The sequence below is a fragment of the Sorex fumeus genome, unplaced genomic scaffold (assembly GCF_029834395.1).
Source record: "Sorex fumeus unplaced genomic scaffold, SorFum_2.1 ptg000072l, whole genome shotgun sequence".
Taxonomy (NCBI): Eukaryota; Metazoa; Chordata; class Mammalia; order Eulipotyphla; family Soricidae; genus Sorex; species Sorex fumeus.
In genome coordinates this window covers 51,825,555-51,838,948 of record NW_026606129.1, presented here as the reverse complement: position 1 = coordinate 51,838,948, position 13,394 = coordinate 51,825,555, and the positions used below count along the sequence as shown (strand labels likewise).

Genomic DNA, 13,394 nt, shown 5'->3' with positions numbered 1-13,394 from the left:
GGGTACACCTGGAGATACTCAGAGGTTACTCCTAGCTCTGCACTCAGGAATTACTCCTGGTGGTGCTTGGCGGACCATTATGGGATGCTGGGGATCGAATCCCAGGTCAACCACGTGCAGGGCAAATGCCCTACCCACTATATTACTGCTCTGGCCTTGGGACTTAATTTTATGGAGATGGGGATGGACCGATGAGTGACATTTCCTAACATTCCTTGTTCTTTTTCTTCCACTACTAGCAAAACAATGGACATTCAGATGGAGATTTGTTATTTGCCAGGTCCTACTTATCTGGCAGTTCTGAAATCCCTGGGACACTGTTGTGTCTTGTTACATGAGTCTGAGAATGTGGAATTCAGACCAGATCATGATTGACGGTCCCAGTTTGTCATAAAAAGAAATTGGGGAGGGGGAAGGATACCTGACTTTATAATATCCAAAAATGACATTTTGGAGTAAAATCTATTTATGAAGTATATATTGTGGGACCAAATAAGGAGACTAAAGTGACAGGGTTAAGTTACAATGCCAAAATAAGAAAGAAAAGAATCATTAGTCTGTCAAAGGACATTGTGGGGATTTATATATATATATATACACACACACACACACACAATTTAAATTTTTAACTTTTTTAAACGGAGATATTTTTGGCTTCTCTCTCTCTTTTTAACTGCCAACTCTTTAATTCTTCAATAGCTCTTCTGTTGTTGCTGACACATCTTCATTTCTTTTTTTTCTCCAGTTTTTTTTTTGCCACACCCAGTGTTTTCATGGCTTACTCCCATCCCGTGCTCAGGGATTACTCCTGGTGAGTTCTCTCTAAACAATGGTTCTATATGGTTGTATAGTTTACTGGGTAACTAGGGAAAAGAACCATAATCTCAGATTACAAAACCTAAGCAGCTCTTGAGAACAGGGTTCTGTTGAAATTCTGTCTGGTTGAGATAGGATTTAGGGAGCATTCTAGTCACTAGAAGTAGAAGAGGAAAGGTTTCCTAGACTTTCGTATGGAGAATTCTCAGATCTTGGTTATTTCTTGTAGGAATTCAGTTGCTTTGGGAAAAAACATCAAAAATCCATCCTAGCACATTCCAGATTGTCACAAAATAGTTGTGTAAAACAGTGCCTAAACCAGGAGGATTGGTCCACGGTTGGAAGTTTACCTCAAATGTTGGGGAGAAGGTGGTTGGGACAGAGAAGGGAACACCATGCCATGACTAAGATAGTTGGAAATGATCACTCTGGACAAGAACTACGTGCTGACACAGGTAAAGGAACAAACATGATAACCTCTCAATACTTGTATTGCTAATTATAATGCCCTAAAGGGGGGGGGCGGGGGGAGGGAGGTGTCGGAACACTATGACTGAAACTTGACCATGATCAGATTTGTAACTATCTCATGGTGATTCAAAATAAATAAATAAAAATTATAAAAAGGGGAGGAAACTCCAGAGCCCAAAGAGGGTAACCAATCCAGCCCAATAAAGCCAAATGCCTTTTGTTGAAAATATAGTCTTTCAAAAGAGAGGCATATAGGGACCGGACTGATAGCACAGAGGGTAGGACACTTGCCTTGTATTTGGCCAACCTGGGTCTTATCCCTGGTACCCCATATCATTAGGTCTTCAGTGCACTAAGCACAGAGCCAGGAGTAAGCCCCGACAGCCACCAAGTGTGTCCAAAAACCAACAAAAGAGGCATTCATTAGAACAGACAAAAAGTAAAACAACAACAAACCAAAATGCTAAAGTCATGTGTAAAATAAAATTTTTGGGACTGCTTGAATGGACTCACCCGAAGGAAAAAAGGAAACTTTCTGCCATAGAAGCCAACCCGAAAGAACTCAGGCTCCAGGCGTTGCTGCTCCATGATGTTGTCATAGTAGCTGGCTTCCATTTTCTGTGAAGAAGAAAGGTAGTCAATTTCAGGTTGTCTTGACTTACAAGGCAGGTCCCAAGACAACAATGTCTTTTGGAAAGAGAACATGGCAACTTAATCTAGACAAGATATGGGCCCCAAGCCATGTTGAGTCTCCCCCAAAGGAACTACATGACTGAGAGGAAGACTTCACTGCCATCCGTGGTGGGTGACTAGCAGTGAGACTCTGTGTCAGTGTTCTTTGCAGATGGGTGGACATAGTTCCACAGGGGCTCAGGCTTCCTACAAGTTCAGTAACAGTGTCTTGTCTTTTTTGTAGGGATGTCTAGTTTTGAGTGATACTCACTATACCAACTAACAGCTGTTTTGGCACTGTTTCACATCAATCCAATGGAAACATTCTTGTTCATGTACCATCTGACTAAAGATGCTAATAGAGGGCTGGAGCAATAGCACAGTGGGTAGGGCATTTGCCTTGTATGCGGCTGACCCGGGTTCAATTCCCAGCATCCCATATGGTCCCCTGAGCACCGCCAAGGGTAATTCCTGAGTGCAGAGCCAGGAGTAACCCCTGTGCATTGCCGAGTGTGACCTAAAAGGCAAAAAAAAAAAATGCTAACAGAGTGAGGAGAGTAACTTACTAGCACCACAGGTTCTGGTAATTTGAAACTTTCAAAGTTGGACACCCATGATGTCAGGCATTACCAAGTTTTTTTTTTTTTTAAGCTTTTAAATCATGGCTAACTTGGCTTCATGTTCAGAAAAACTTAGGGTTGTGAATGTAGCTCAACAGCGAAGTGGGTGGCTTGCATGCCTCAGACCCTGGTTTGACCTTCAGCACCACCAACAAAAAAAATCTGAAAAATGAAGTAAACAAACTTGACTGGCCAGTTAGTTCTAATGTTTTCCAGTCAAACCAGTCTGTCAGTACCTTCAAAGACTAAGAAGTTGGTGCCAGAGAATCACTTATACTAAATCACATATGTCAAACTCCCAGTCTATGTCAGAGAACAAGGTAGAGGTAACCACACTGACAAGGATACTGTCACTGTCACTGTCCTCCCATTGTTCATCATTTTGCTCGAGCAGGCACCAGTAATGTCTCCATTATGAGACTTGTTACTGTTTTTGGCATACTGAATATGTCACAGGGAGCTTGCCAGGCTTTGCTGTGTGGGTGAAATCCTCTCAGTAGCTTGCCAGGCTCTCCAAGAGGGGCTGAGGAATCGAACCCAGGTCGGCTGTGTGCAAGGCAAACACCCTACCGGCTGTGCTATCTCTCCAGCCTCCAACAAGGGTACATGAAGAGAATAAACTGAGAATATTGCCCTCTCTTTTCCAGTATAAATACCTGTTATGATTCAGAACGGACCACCAGCTGATGTAGTCAAGTGGTGGAGCACTTGCCTTGCATATAGGAGGCCTTGGGCTCACTCTCTGGTATTGCAAAACAAATAAACAACAAACAAGACAAAATCCACTCCCTCCCCCAACAAAAAAAGATTCTACCACAAACTACCAGAAAAAAAAGGTTGGATCCCTTCAAAATCCATGGAGTATTTTGCTTACTTTTAAATATTTTGCTTCTAAAAGAAAAGTAAGATAAAACATTTCATAGTAAAAGTTTATAATTTTTCAGAGGAATCATTCTTAAAGAAAACCATTTCAGGAAAACTTCATGAAGTAGAGCTGCTACCTCCTCCTTGAAACCCTCATCCTCTAATGCATATATGCTGCTTTACCCTTCTGAGTACCAGATGCTTTAAGGTAGAGATTATATAATCATTAATCTGCCCCCATGCCTGGGTGTTCCTTCCCGGGGCCCCTTGGAGGGGAGCGGGTTGAGCTTTCCTCCCCGCCCCGACCAGGGCTCCAGCAGCCGAAGACCTCCAGGACCAGCCACCACCATGCTGAGACCACTCTCCGCACACATGAAGGTACTGGCAGAGGGACAAAGCCACGCGGGTTCCGGGGCCGAGATCTCCAAGCCTACTCGAATTGGAGTCGAGCATCTTCCACCCAGATCCTCCAAATTCCAGTAGGCGGGGGTCACACCCACCACCTGGCCCCCTGGCGCCGTGTAATCCCATCAGCGGCCAAGACTCAAAGACTATAAAATCCAGATCCCAGAACCGCGCGGCCGCAAATGCGGCCGCGTGACATCTTATCAGAACTTTTTTTATGACATCTTATTGTCTCTTTCCTACTTTGGACAAACTTGCAGGCTATCGAATGTAGCCTGCCCACAGGGCAGAGTCTGGCAAACTCCCCGTGGCGTACCAAATATGCCAAATACCAGTAACAATGATGGGCCTCATTCTCCTAAAGAGCCTTGAATATAATCTCAGGGCTACGATGAAAGAGACGTTACTGGGGCCTGCTCGAGGCAATCGACGAATAACAGGATGATGAAATGAAAATGAAAAAAAAATCAGCTCTGAGTCTTGGTTCTCCAGCCAGACTATAAGCATCCTGAGAGCAGGAATACTGACTCCTTCTTCTATTCTTTTTTGCAACATTAGAGTAATGGTGCCAAGAAAGTATTGGCATTTTCTCTCAGAACTGAGGTAGGAGAATATGGAGAAAGCTCACCCGAATCCAGCTGAGGCTTTGATAATCATAGAGGCTCTCATACTGACATGCCAGCTCTCTGCACAATGGGATTCCAAACTCCCAGCTCTGCATCAAAAATAGAAATAAAATATCAGTACCTCAAGCATCCTCAGAATTGTTAAGTCTCCATCAAACAGGGCACAACAAAAGGCCTCTTGCCGTTAACATGTCACAAAGAACATATGTTCAAACCCAACTGTGTAACATAACACACATTACAGTGTTTTCCAGATCATGGTAGGATTTTCTAGCCAAATGACTATAGAGGTCTAAGAGATCTTTTTCTGATTACCATGTCAAGGACAGGCCTCTCCTACCCATTTTTGGTTCATTTCATGTTTAATATGTATTTACTTTTTGTTGTATTAGTCTCAATTAGATGATAAACTGCATGAGGGAAGAAATTGTTTAATTTATCCTCAGATTCAAGAACAGGCATGAAAAGGTACTCCATAAGGATTTATTTAGTGAGTTAATAAAGGAAACAATACCTTTAAAACTAAGATACTTTAAGCTCAAAAGTATGAAAACCAAGAAGAAAACTCCCCAAGGATTTGGTTATAGATATAACATTTTCTTATAGATGTAACAGTTCCCTTTAAAGAAAGAATTAAGTCTTTTTCATTTAAATTTATTTTAAAATTATTATAGTTTAGGTTATGGTAGTATTGTTTATGGTACTGATGTATAAAGCCAGTGCACGCCACCACCACCACCACCACCACCACCACCACCAAGGTGCCCAAGACTGTTGTTCTATATCACTTTTATTCCTGCATTCTCCCACTTCTCCCCCCACTACTTGGTAGTTTTGTAATCCAAAGCCAAGAGTTCATTATAGTTTGATATTTTCAATCCCCACTTCTCTTTCTTACCCCTGGAGATGAACAAGATCACTCAGTATTTGTCCATCTCCTTCTCACTTATTTTAGCAATAGCCTCCAGTTCCATCCATTCTGCAGCAAACTAAGTTCCATCTATTCTTACAACTGAATAGTATTCTATTGCGTATATATCACAACTCCTCTATCCATTCATCTGACATTGGAAATTTGGGTTGTTTTCATATCCTGGATATTGTACTAAATGTTTCAGTGAACACAGGTGTCCACATACCTTTTCAAGTTAATGTTTCATCTTTGGAGGTATAATTCCAGTAAGTGATGCTGCTGAGTCAAATGAAAACTCTATTCTTAACTTTTTCTGGAGATAAGTCTTCGTATTTTTTTCCATAGAGGTTGAACCAACATTCCCACCAGCAGTAACTGAGGCTTACTTTTTCATCACATCCTTGCCAAAGCTGATTATTTCATCTTTTTTGATACATATTTTTCTCACTAATGTGAGGTGTATCACAATATTATTTTAATTTGCAATTTCCCTGATAGTAAGTGATGGTGGCAACTTTTTTATGTGCCTATGGACAAATCTTAAAACAGACTCTAGGTGACCCTTTCCTAGTTTGGTCCCAAACTAGGACCTTCCACCTAAACATCTGTGTGAAATGGGCTGTAATAAAATCTGGGGAAATAGTACCCATCTCCTCCCCCTTTTAATAGAGTGCTTTATTCCTTGGCTAGACAGGGAATTGCCTCTTGGCTGGAAGCACTGGTATATTTGATCAGCTTTTCTCCCCCTCTATATATTTCTATATACTAATTAACTTATTATAGAAAAATTCAAGCATATGAAATATAGAAAATAAACTTCTAGGTACTTAACATCTAGCTACAAAGACCAACTCATGTTCTCTAATATCATTCCAACCCTTTCTATTCACTTATATTGCTTCAACTATAGGGTGTTTTTTTTTTTTTTCTTTTTGGGCCACACTCGGCGATGCACAGGAGTTATTCCTGGCTCTGCACTCAGGAGTTACTCCTGGCGGTGCTCAGGGGACCATATGAGATGCTGGGAATCGAACCCGGGTTGGCCGTGTGCAAGGCAAATGCCCTACCCGCTGTGCTATCTCTCCAGCCCCCTCATCTATAGTTTTTAACTCAACATCATATATTTTAAAGCACAAATATTTCCTTATAAATGTTTAATACTGACTGGTTTATCTTTTAATTACTATTAAAAAGTGTCAAGGAGGAAACCGTTTAATTTAGAAATGTTTTTCAAAAAGAGCATGCTAATTTCTGTCCCTTAAATAAAACAGTGCCATGTGGATGAAAACTGTAGGACCAGTAAAAAAGGATTAAAATATGAATTTTTATAGACTCAGAAACTGCCTGACCCAATTCAGTGCTTCTGCCTCAGAGAGCTAGAAAACTTCTTGCACCCTTCACTTTAAGGGGGAACATATTAGTCCTTTCTTCAGATCCAAGCACTTTTGGGGAAAGTTTTAGCAAAGAGCCAATAGAGTCTTCTAGCAGGTATGGGGGCCATGGGGGTTGGCCAAGTATCTATGTTACATACAATCTGGTCAGCCTTCCAAAATCTATTTATTTATTTATTTTTGCTCACCCCTGCTTTATTTTTATTTATTTATTTAGTTTTATTTTTTATTAGTGAATCACCATGAGGTATAGTTACAAACTTACAAACTTTCATGTTTGCTTTTAAGTCATACAATAATTGTTTACCCATCCCTTTACCAGGCCCATTCTCCTCCACCAATGTTCCCAGTATCCCTCCCACCCTCCCCACCCAACCCTGCCTCTGTGGCAGGTGATTCCCTTTTGTTCTCTATCCTTTTGAGTGTTGTGGTTTGCAACAGAGGTATAGAGTGCTCATTGTGTTCGGTCTATGGTCTACTTTTGGCATGCATCTTTCAACCCAAACGGGTCCTCCCAACATCCTTTACTTGGTGTTCCCTTCTCTATCTGAGCTGCCTTTCCCCCCTATATTTTAGGCCAGTTTCCAAGCTGTGGAGCAGACCTCCTGGTCCTTATCTCTACTACTCTTGGGTGTTAGTCTCCCATTCTGTTACTTTATATTCCACAGATGAGTGAAATCTTTCTATGCCTATCCCTCTCTTTCTAATTTCGCTTAACATGATACTTTCCATGTTGATCCACTTATATGCAAATTTCATGACTTCATCTTTTCTAATAGCTGCAGCTGCTCATTTAGGTGATGAGGATCCCATGTTTAACTAGAGACAGTGTTTGCTGACAGTTACCTCCCAGTAAACCAAACCTTTTCTCCACCCTCTTAACTACCTTTAAAATAAGGCAGGACCAAGTGCCTTTTGCTTTTTTGTTTTCATTCTTTTGCCCACTCTTGGAGGTGCTCAGGGAACCATATATTGGTACCAGCAATAGAACCTGGATTTCCTGAATGCAAAGCATGTGTTTCATCTCTTTCAGCTATCTTCCTGACCCCAGGATCGCATCTTATCTTTTCTTTTCTTTTTTGTTTTTGGGTCACACCTAGCAATACTCAGGGGTTACTCTGGCTCTGCACTCAGGAATTATTCCTGGAGGTGCTTGGGGGACCATATGGGATGCCAGGATCCCAGGTAGGCTGTGTACAAGGCAAACGCCCAACCCACTATACTATCACTCTGGCCCCTGAGAGTCACATTTTGTAAGACACTCTGTCACCTTTGAAGGACTGCTGGGATGTTGATGGATCCTGTGTTTTGAGAACTGCCTCTTAATGCAGGTAGGAAATTTACTACAGACACAGTACATTCCCATCTACATCTTTTCCATCAATTTCCTTCCATCAGGCAAAGATAACTCAATCCCCCCCAAAAACCCAAACAAACAAACAAAAAACCTTAACAATTTTAAACCCAATCATTTCTACCAACTGTGGCAGATATGTACTTTTATACACTCTTGCTATTCCTGGACGGGAATAGTACAAATGTGTCACACTGAGGGTGAAACTCATTAGACTTTTATTTTGTTTTTGGGCAATGCTAAGGGGCTACTCAGGGGTTACACCTGGCACAGTAATTACTCCTGGTCAGGTTGTGGCACTATATGGGGTGCAGGGGATTGAATGCAAGGCAAAAACCCTACCTGGTGTACTATCACTTTGGTCCCTTATCATATTTTTTTTATTTGCAATTTTTTGTGCTTTGGTTTCAATTATACAATGATCAGATACCCGTCCCTCCACCAGTGTCCATTTTCCACCACCATGGATAATATCCCTCCCACCCCCATCCCCCCATCCCCCCTGTCTCTGTGGCAGGGCAATCCCCTGTGTTCTCTCTCTCCTTTTGGGTGTTGTGGTCTGCAAAAGAGGCATTGAGTGGCAAACATGTTCAGTCCATAGTCTACTTTCGACATGCATCTCCCCTCCTGGGAGGATCCTCCAAACATCCTTTATTTGGTGCTCCCTTCTCTATCTGAACTGCCCTTTCCTCTAGGATACCCGGCTGGCCTCTAAGTTATGGAGTAATCCTCCTGGTGCTGATCTCAGCTATTCTTGGGTATTAATCTCATACTTTGTTACTTTATATCCCCCAGCCCTTATCATATTTTTAAAGTACATCACCCTTCATACTGGCAATTTTTATACACTGAAATAGAAAATTAAATTTTATTACAGTCTGGGTTTGATGGTTACATTATCATCAAAGTATGTGATATTAATCTGCAAAGTTCGTGCACCCCACAATGGCTCTCCACAACTGGCTATTTTTACATGAACTATTTTGAAGTAGCCTAAACTGGGAAGAGAGTATAAGAGAATTTTTTCCTAAGATTTACTACAAATGTTACAGAATTATTGAGAAACTGGGTTAGAGAAGGATTGTACTATTATGCTGCTGGCATGAACAGGTATTGAAGTTACTTTTTCCTCTTGGAAGAATATTCTCAGGACAAAGGAAAAGGTATGGCATTGTACACCTTTGTTTCATATCAGGAAATCTTCAGAAGCACCTCACTAGGCCAGTGTCAAACATGTGTCTTTTGAAAATACCTTTTATAAAACGGGAGGGGGAATTTTGGGTAATTAGTAGTAGGTCGTTGCCTATCATCTTTAGGAATGGAAGATTTGGTTGAGGTTATTGTATAACTTATGATTTTAGATAACCAATGCTTAAATAACTAAAATAACTAAAATAACTTAAAGAAATAAATAACTAAAGAAATAAAAAATAAAATAAAAATAAAAAATAAAAAAATAAAAAAATAACTAAAGAAATCTTAATTTTTAAGTTGACAAGGAACTCCCAATCTTAGTTTTTGTTTTTGTTTTTCTTCCTAACTTTTGGATTGTGCAGTTGGGGAAGTTCATTAAGATCTGCTGGATTCAAAGTGCACTGAGACCTGAGGGTTGGTTTTATCTACTGGGCTATAGTTAATATCTGGGAATATTTTTAAATTCTGACATTGCTTGGATATGATAGTGGTTCTCTTCTGAATTTTTCAGATTGTTTAATATATAATTAATGAATTAATACAACTAATACTTAATTTCAGATGATTTATTAGTAACATTTTAATTTTTATTAAGAATTGTTGAGGATGAAGAAGCTTCTGCACCTTAAATGAAACAATCATTATAAAAAGGCACTCCACAGACTGGGAGAAAATATTTTCCCACCACTCATCTTAAAGGATTAATATCCAAGATTTATAAAGCACTGCTAGAACTTTACAAAAGGTGGAGTGAAGAGATGAACAAAACTTCCTTAAAGAAGATTTACAAATGGCTAAAAGGCACATGAAAAAATGCATCACTTGTCATCAGAGAAATGCAAATTAAAACAACAATAAAATATCACTTCATCAAATAATGGGGGAAGACTAGGGCTGCATTGTTTCTCAAATGATGCAGATCCAGGACTAAGCTGAGAATACGACCAGGTGTGTCCCCAAAACAAAGCAATTTAAATAGAAATTTCAGGGGTGGGGGAAGGTGGTGTGTGCAGCTGAACAGAAACATCCTGAAAGAAAATATACAGATGGCCAAAAGGCATATGAAAAAAATGCCCTGTATCACTTATCATCAGGGAAATGCAAATCAAAACAACAACAATGAGATATGATTTCACACTAGTGAGACTGCACATATCACAAACAACAAAAACAGCCAATAACCAGTGTTGGTGTGGATGTGGGGAAAATAGGACCTCCGTTCACTGTTGGTGAACAACAAACTTGCAGCCCTGGTCCAGAGACATAGGAGCAAGTCCTGGAAGACACCACAGAGTCGGAGATCTCTCAGGGCCCCATACTGAGTCAATTTCACCAGGCCACTCCAGATGGAGGAGGTGCACTCTCCCTGTCTACTCCAGATGGAATCCAGCGACCAAGAGCTGCCACAAGCAAGGCCCAAGTTTATGGGTTCCAGGACTAAATCTCCACGTTACATGGCAGCAGAGGCGCCGGGCTGCCTCTTCCTGGCTCCCCACTGGCTCATAGGCCTGGCTGTCACCCACAATGTGCCTCCGGGCACCATCTTAGCACACCAACAGCCCTGGTCCAGAGAAGCCCAACTGAATCCAAAAATGGATTAGTGCCCTACAGAAATGTTTCTGGAACCCAACATTTACAATCTAGGATTCAAGAAGTGTGTAGCCGCAGCACCCATGATATTCAAAATGAGCAGTGGACAATAAATGATCTAGTATCTGCCCCTGGCAGGCAGGCTTGAATGTGGTGGGAAAATTCGAGCAAAACATAATGCCCAAAAGTAGAGAGAGAGTACTGGGGAAATTGCCTGCCATGGAGGCAAGAGTGAGGACTGGGATTGGGGTGGGGGACATACTGGGAACACAGGTGGTGGAAAGTGTGCACTGGTGAAAGGATGGGTGTTCAATCATTGTACGGCTGAATCTCGAATGTGAAAGCTTTATAACTCAATCTCATGGTAATTAAAAAAAAGTAATGTGGAATTCATGCCCAATTCAATCAGCTTAATCAAAGGCTGAATAAATAGCAGTACTCCTATATTAAAAAAAAAGAAACAAAAAAACCTTTGCATTCTTATGTACATTGTGGTACTATTAACAATAGCCACAGTCTGGAAACAACCCAAGTGTCCAGAACAGATAACTGGATAAAGAAACTAGAGTACATATATCAATGGAATACTACTTGCCATAAGAAAAGATAAAAACATGCAATCTGCTGCTACGTAGATGGATCTGGAGAGTATAATGTTGAGTGAAGTCAGTCAGAAAGAGAGACAGAAGCATAATGATCTCTCTCACATGTTGGATGTAAAGGGAAAAGGCAAGGAAATAGCAAATGCCAAAGGCAACAGAAACTGAGAAATGGTCTTTAGCATGAAGCCTATCATGAGAGTGGGGGAGAGGGGAAGCTATGGGATTGGGAATAGGAGGGGAGAACAGTGGGGATGACACTGGGACAATGGTGGAGTGAAACACATACTCTGGTGGAGCGGGTAGTGCTAGAATGTTTTTTATGCATAAAATCCTACCACTGGAAAAAAAAGGACTTTCAAGATATCAGTATCTTATGTGTACTTATAAGGTAATGTTTATAAAACTCAAAAATTTTGCTCGCACAATGTGTTAACAAGAATTAACAATTAGTTATATGCCTACCAAGTGGGTAGGCTAGGGGGTGGCAGGGATTTTGTGGACACTGGTGGTGGGATTGGTATTGCAACATTATATGTATGAAACAGTTCTATTATGAACAACTTTGTAAATCATGGTGACTTAATTACGAATCAATCAATCAATATATATATATTAAACACATGAATTAGATGTTAATCAGATAAAATTTAAATCTTGTGTTGTGATGTATATTGTGCAGAAGAACATGAAATTGTTAAAACAGTAACATTTATTAGGGGGAAAAATGAATAACTGGTTAGTCCTATCCACTGGTTCTATCATATACTGAAGAACAGAAACAGAGAAGTTGGACCTTCTATTGAGTCCGAGAGGATAAATCTAGTAAATACCACTTTGAGGATGAGATCATGGGAGGACTCCCCAAACTGTCTGCACTGAGTATAGAGCCCATCTGCCCAGCAATTCACAGCATAGGTAGGGTTGTTGGAAGAAGTAGAAGATCCCTAAGGAGAAAGCCTATGGAGGCTCCCAGTCCTTCCTTTTCGACTCATTATTACCTTGTACATCATTCTCCAAGCTTTAATCGTGCTTTTCTAAACAAGTGGTGCCTAACATTTTTGAAGCCAGCATCAGTCTGTAGATGATTTAAAGCCACTGTTCTAAATACTACTGCAGTGTGTGACTAACATTCATGTTCCCATGTCTCACAGTAGAGACAGTCAGATTGGAATTGCTCTCTACTCTGTGTGGATGGAGAGAAATGAGAACTAGCACACCAAAAATCACTCCTACATGCTTAGTCATTTTCTCTCAGCTGAAAAGACTTGCTGGGTATGTGTAATTAGTAGTGCCAAGTCGGATAGGTGACATGAAGACAGACCTGAAAGTCTGCGAGTATGGGACCATAAGGACAATCCTGGTCTAGCAAGGAGAGAAGGCTTTCAGCTGGCACTATAGAGCCACTGCATGTGTTTGGCTAAGAGCTGAGCAGTGCTTGTTTACCAAAATGGTCTGGGAAAGGTTCTTACTTACCAGGTGTAGTCCCTTAAAGGTCAAATATTTTTGACAAATACAGAAGTTGCCTATGTTATGTAAAATTAATAGATGCTTCTTATTTGTGGGCAAAAGTCGTTAACTTCTTCAGTACAGATTTATTTGAAAAAATGTGCAGATGATAAAACTGAATTTTTTAGCTCTTGAAGTTCTGAGTTAAAGCAGTATATAAGTATTTGTTGCAACTGATACTAGCATTTTAGAGTACTAAAATGAACAAAAAGGTAGATGTTAAATATTTTCTCAACTCAAAGTTAGACATTGTGCTTTTGCAAAACAAGAACATGACAAGTCTCAGTCATCAAATTTTCTCAAATTTCAATATTTTTACATAATAGAAAATGTCATTAGGGGCTGGAGCAATAGTGCAGCAGTCAGGGTG

At 40.5% G+C, this 13,394-nt stretch overlaps 1 protein-coding gene across 5 annotated transcripts in view; it reads right to left on the bottom strand.

The window, feature by feature from the left end:
* DOCK3 (dedicator of cytokinesis 3) overlaps window positions 1-13,394 on the bottom strand; it is a 467,343-nt gene that overhangs the window by 29,381 nt on the left and 424,568 nt on the right. For all 5 annotated transcript variants that reach the window (XM_056129948.1, XM_056129950.1, XM_056129951.1 and 2 more), the window contains exons 39-40: window positions 4,477-4,563; window positions 1,801-1,905 (exon numbers count right to left, since the gene is read on the bottom strand). In XM_056129948.1, the coding sequence (XP_055985923.1) occupies window positions 1,801-1,905; window positions 4,477-4,563 (192 nt within the window). The remainder of the gene's footprint in view (window positions 1-1,800; window positions 1,906-4,476; window positions 4,564-13,394) is intronic.